Genomic DNA, 1,544 nt, shown 5'->3' with positions numbered 1-1,544 from the left:
ATATCATCTGAATTCAAACCCTTTACAACTCCAGGGTAGATATAAGCATACATTGCCGCATTCACATCGTCACTGTGATCCAACCCAAGCAGATGTCCGATTTCATGAACGGATAATGTCTCAAAATCTATAACATTCGGAACCGCTCCTGGTCCGTCAGAAAAAGTGTCATCTGCATCGTAGTGAASCCTTCCATCAGTTGGCGCAAAAGCATGTGCCAATATACCACCAGGCCCATCAAAACTACCACCATCTCCATGATTTCCTCTTTGAAAACTAACCTTTATATCTGCATATGTAACATCATCGACTTGCGAAAACGTAAAGTAATCGGAAGCAGAAGACCACCGGTTGAAGGCACGAACAATTGGAGGTACATGATTGTTTGGATAGTCGGATGCGAACACGTAGGTGAGTTGGGATTTACCGGGGGGCCATCGAGGGTTGTTTGGGAAGAATCGATAAAAAGAAACAGTAGGTAATGATTTCGATCCATGGTGGTGAATTTCTTTATCTGGTACTCCACAACGAGGAATAACCATTTGTGAAACTGTGGCCTCATCTAGTGTCCCTGTTGCATTTAAACGGTAATATTTTTGGTAACTTTTCAGGGCAGCCTCGAGTTCATCATCGAATTTGTCATCTTCGGCGTTGGTGTGTTCAGGGGTATGTTGGTAATTTAGGTAGCCGAAACGGGCAAGGTATAGTTTAAGTTGATGGAGGCCTTGTGCTTTGCTACCCTTATCACAACAACCTTTCAGTTGTTTGATGGACTCAATGGAGGATAATTTGGTGGGATTACCAATATTACCCATGGTACGAGAGAAGAAGAAAAGGAAGAATAAGATCGACAAAGAGGGTAAACAGGTAACTTTAAACGTCATTATGGAATATTTTTAGTGTTTTGGTTAAATGATGCATACTATCGGGAGTATTTATAGCAACGGTGTTGTGGAAAATTTAGTCCACTAGAGGTCAAATTGACTAAAATGTCCCTCTACAATCCCAAGTTATTATTACGTCTTTGGTTGTTGTAGTTGTATTTTGAATTTGAATCTTGAATTCATTATTTCATATATTAGGAAAATCATACGAAAATACAACAACGTATTCTCATTCGATTTGCTTTTTTTTTTTATTTTATTAGAACATCGATTTCTTATATATTTATAGCTTTTGTGTTTCATACATTAAAAGTCGAACTTTATATGAATTTTTTGTTGACGTTGGCCTAACTTGTATTTTACGACATATATTTTAAAAACTAGTGACATCTAAAATGCATCCTTTAAGATATTATTTGAATGGTTGATGATCATCGAACGAGCTCAAATTGTCTTGACTAGCATGTTGTCGTATGTATAACTGAAAGACTCACTCGGTAACGACTTCATCCTGAAATTTTGGCGTTTGATTAACTTCGAGAAAAACTTGTTGATGCCATGAATTACTAAGTTGTGTCGCATTCAATCAGTGGTCCAATTCCGATGGTTAAATGTCTATCATTCATTTAATTTATTATAAAACTTTTCTTACATCATCAA

At 37.1% G+C, this 1,544-nt stretch overlaps 1 protein-coding gene across 1 annotated transcript; it reads right to left on the bottom strand.

Moving 5' to 3' along the window:
• Positions 1 to 5: 5 nt before the first annotated feature.
• Positions 6 to 904, bottom strand: LOC112505569 (metalloendoproteinase 1-like; the record flags this gene model as incomplete). The annotated part of the gene is made up of 1 exon (XM_025109459.1): positions 6 to 904. A coding segment is annotated over exon 1 (879 nt), but the record flags the coding sequence as incomplete, so codon positions are not given.
• Between the last annotated feature and the right edge of the window lie 640 nt (positions 905 to 1,544).

Source organism: Cynara cardunculus, unplaced genomic scaffold, assembly GCF_001531365.2.
Source record: "Cynara cardunculus var. scolymus isolate 2C unplaced genomic scaffold, CcrdV1 Un_Scaffold_12238, whole genome shotgun sequence".
NCBI lineage: Eukaryota > Viridiplantae > Streptophyta > Magnoliopsida > Asterales > Asteraceae > Cynara > Cynara cardunculus.
The sequence above is the reverse complement of the archived record's forward strand: the minus strand, read 5'-3'. Positions and strand labels throughout refer to the sequence as shown.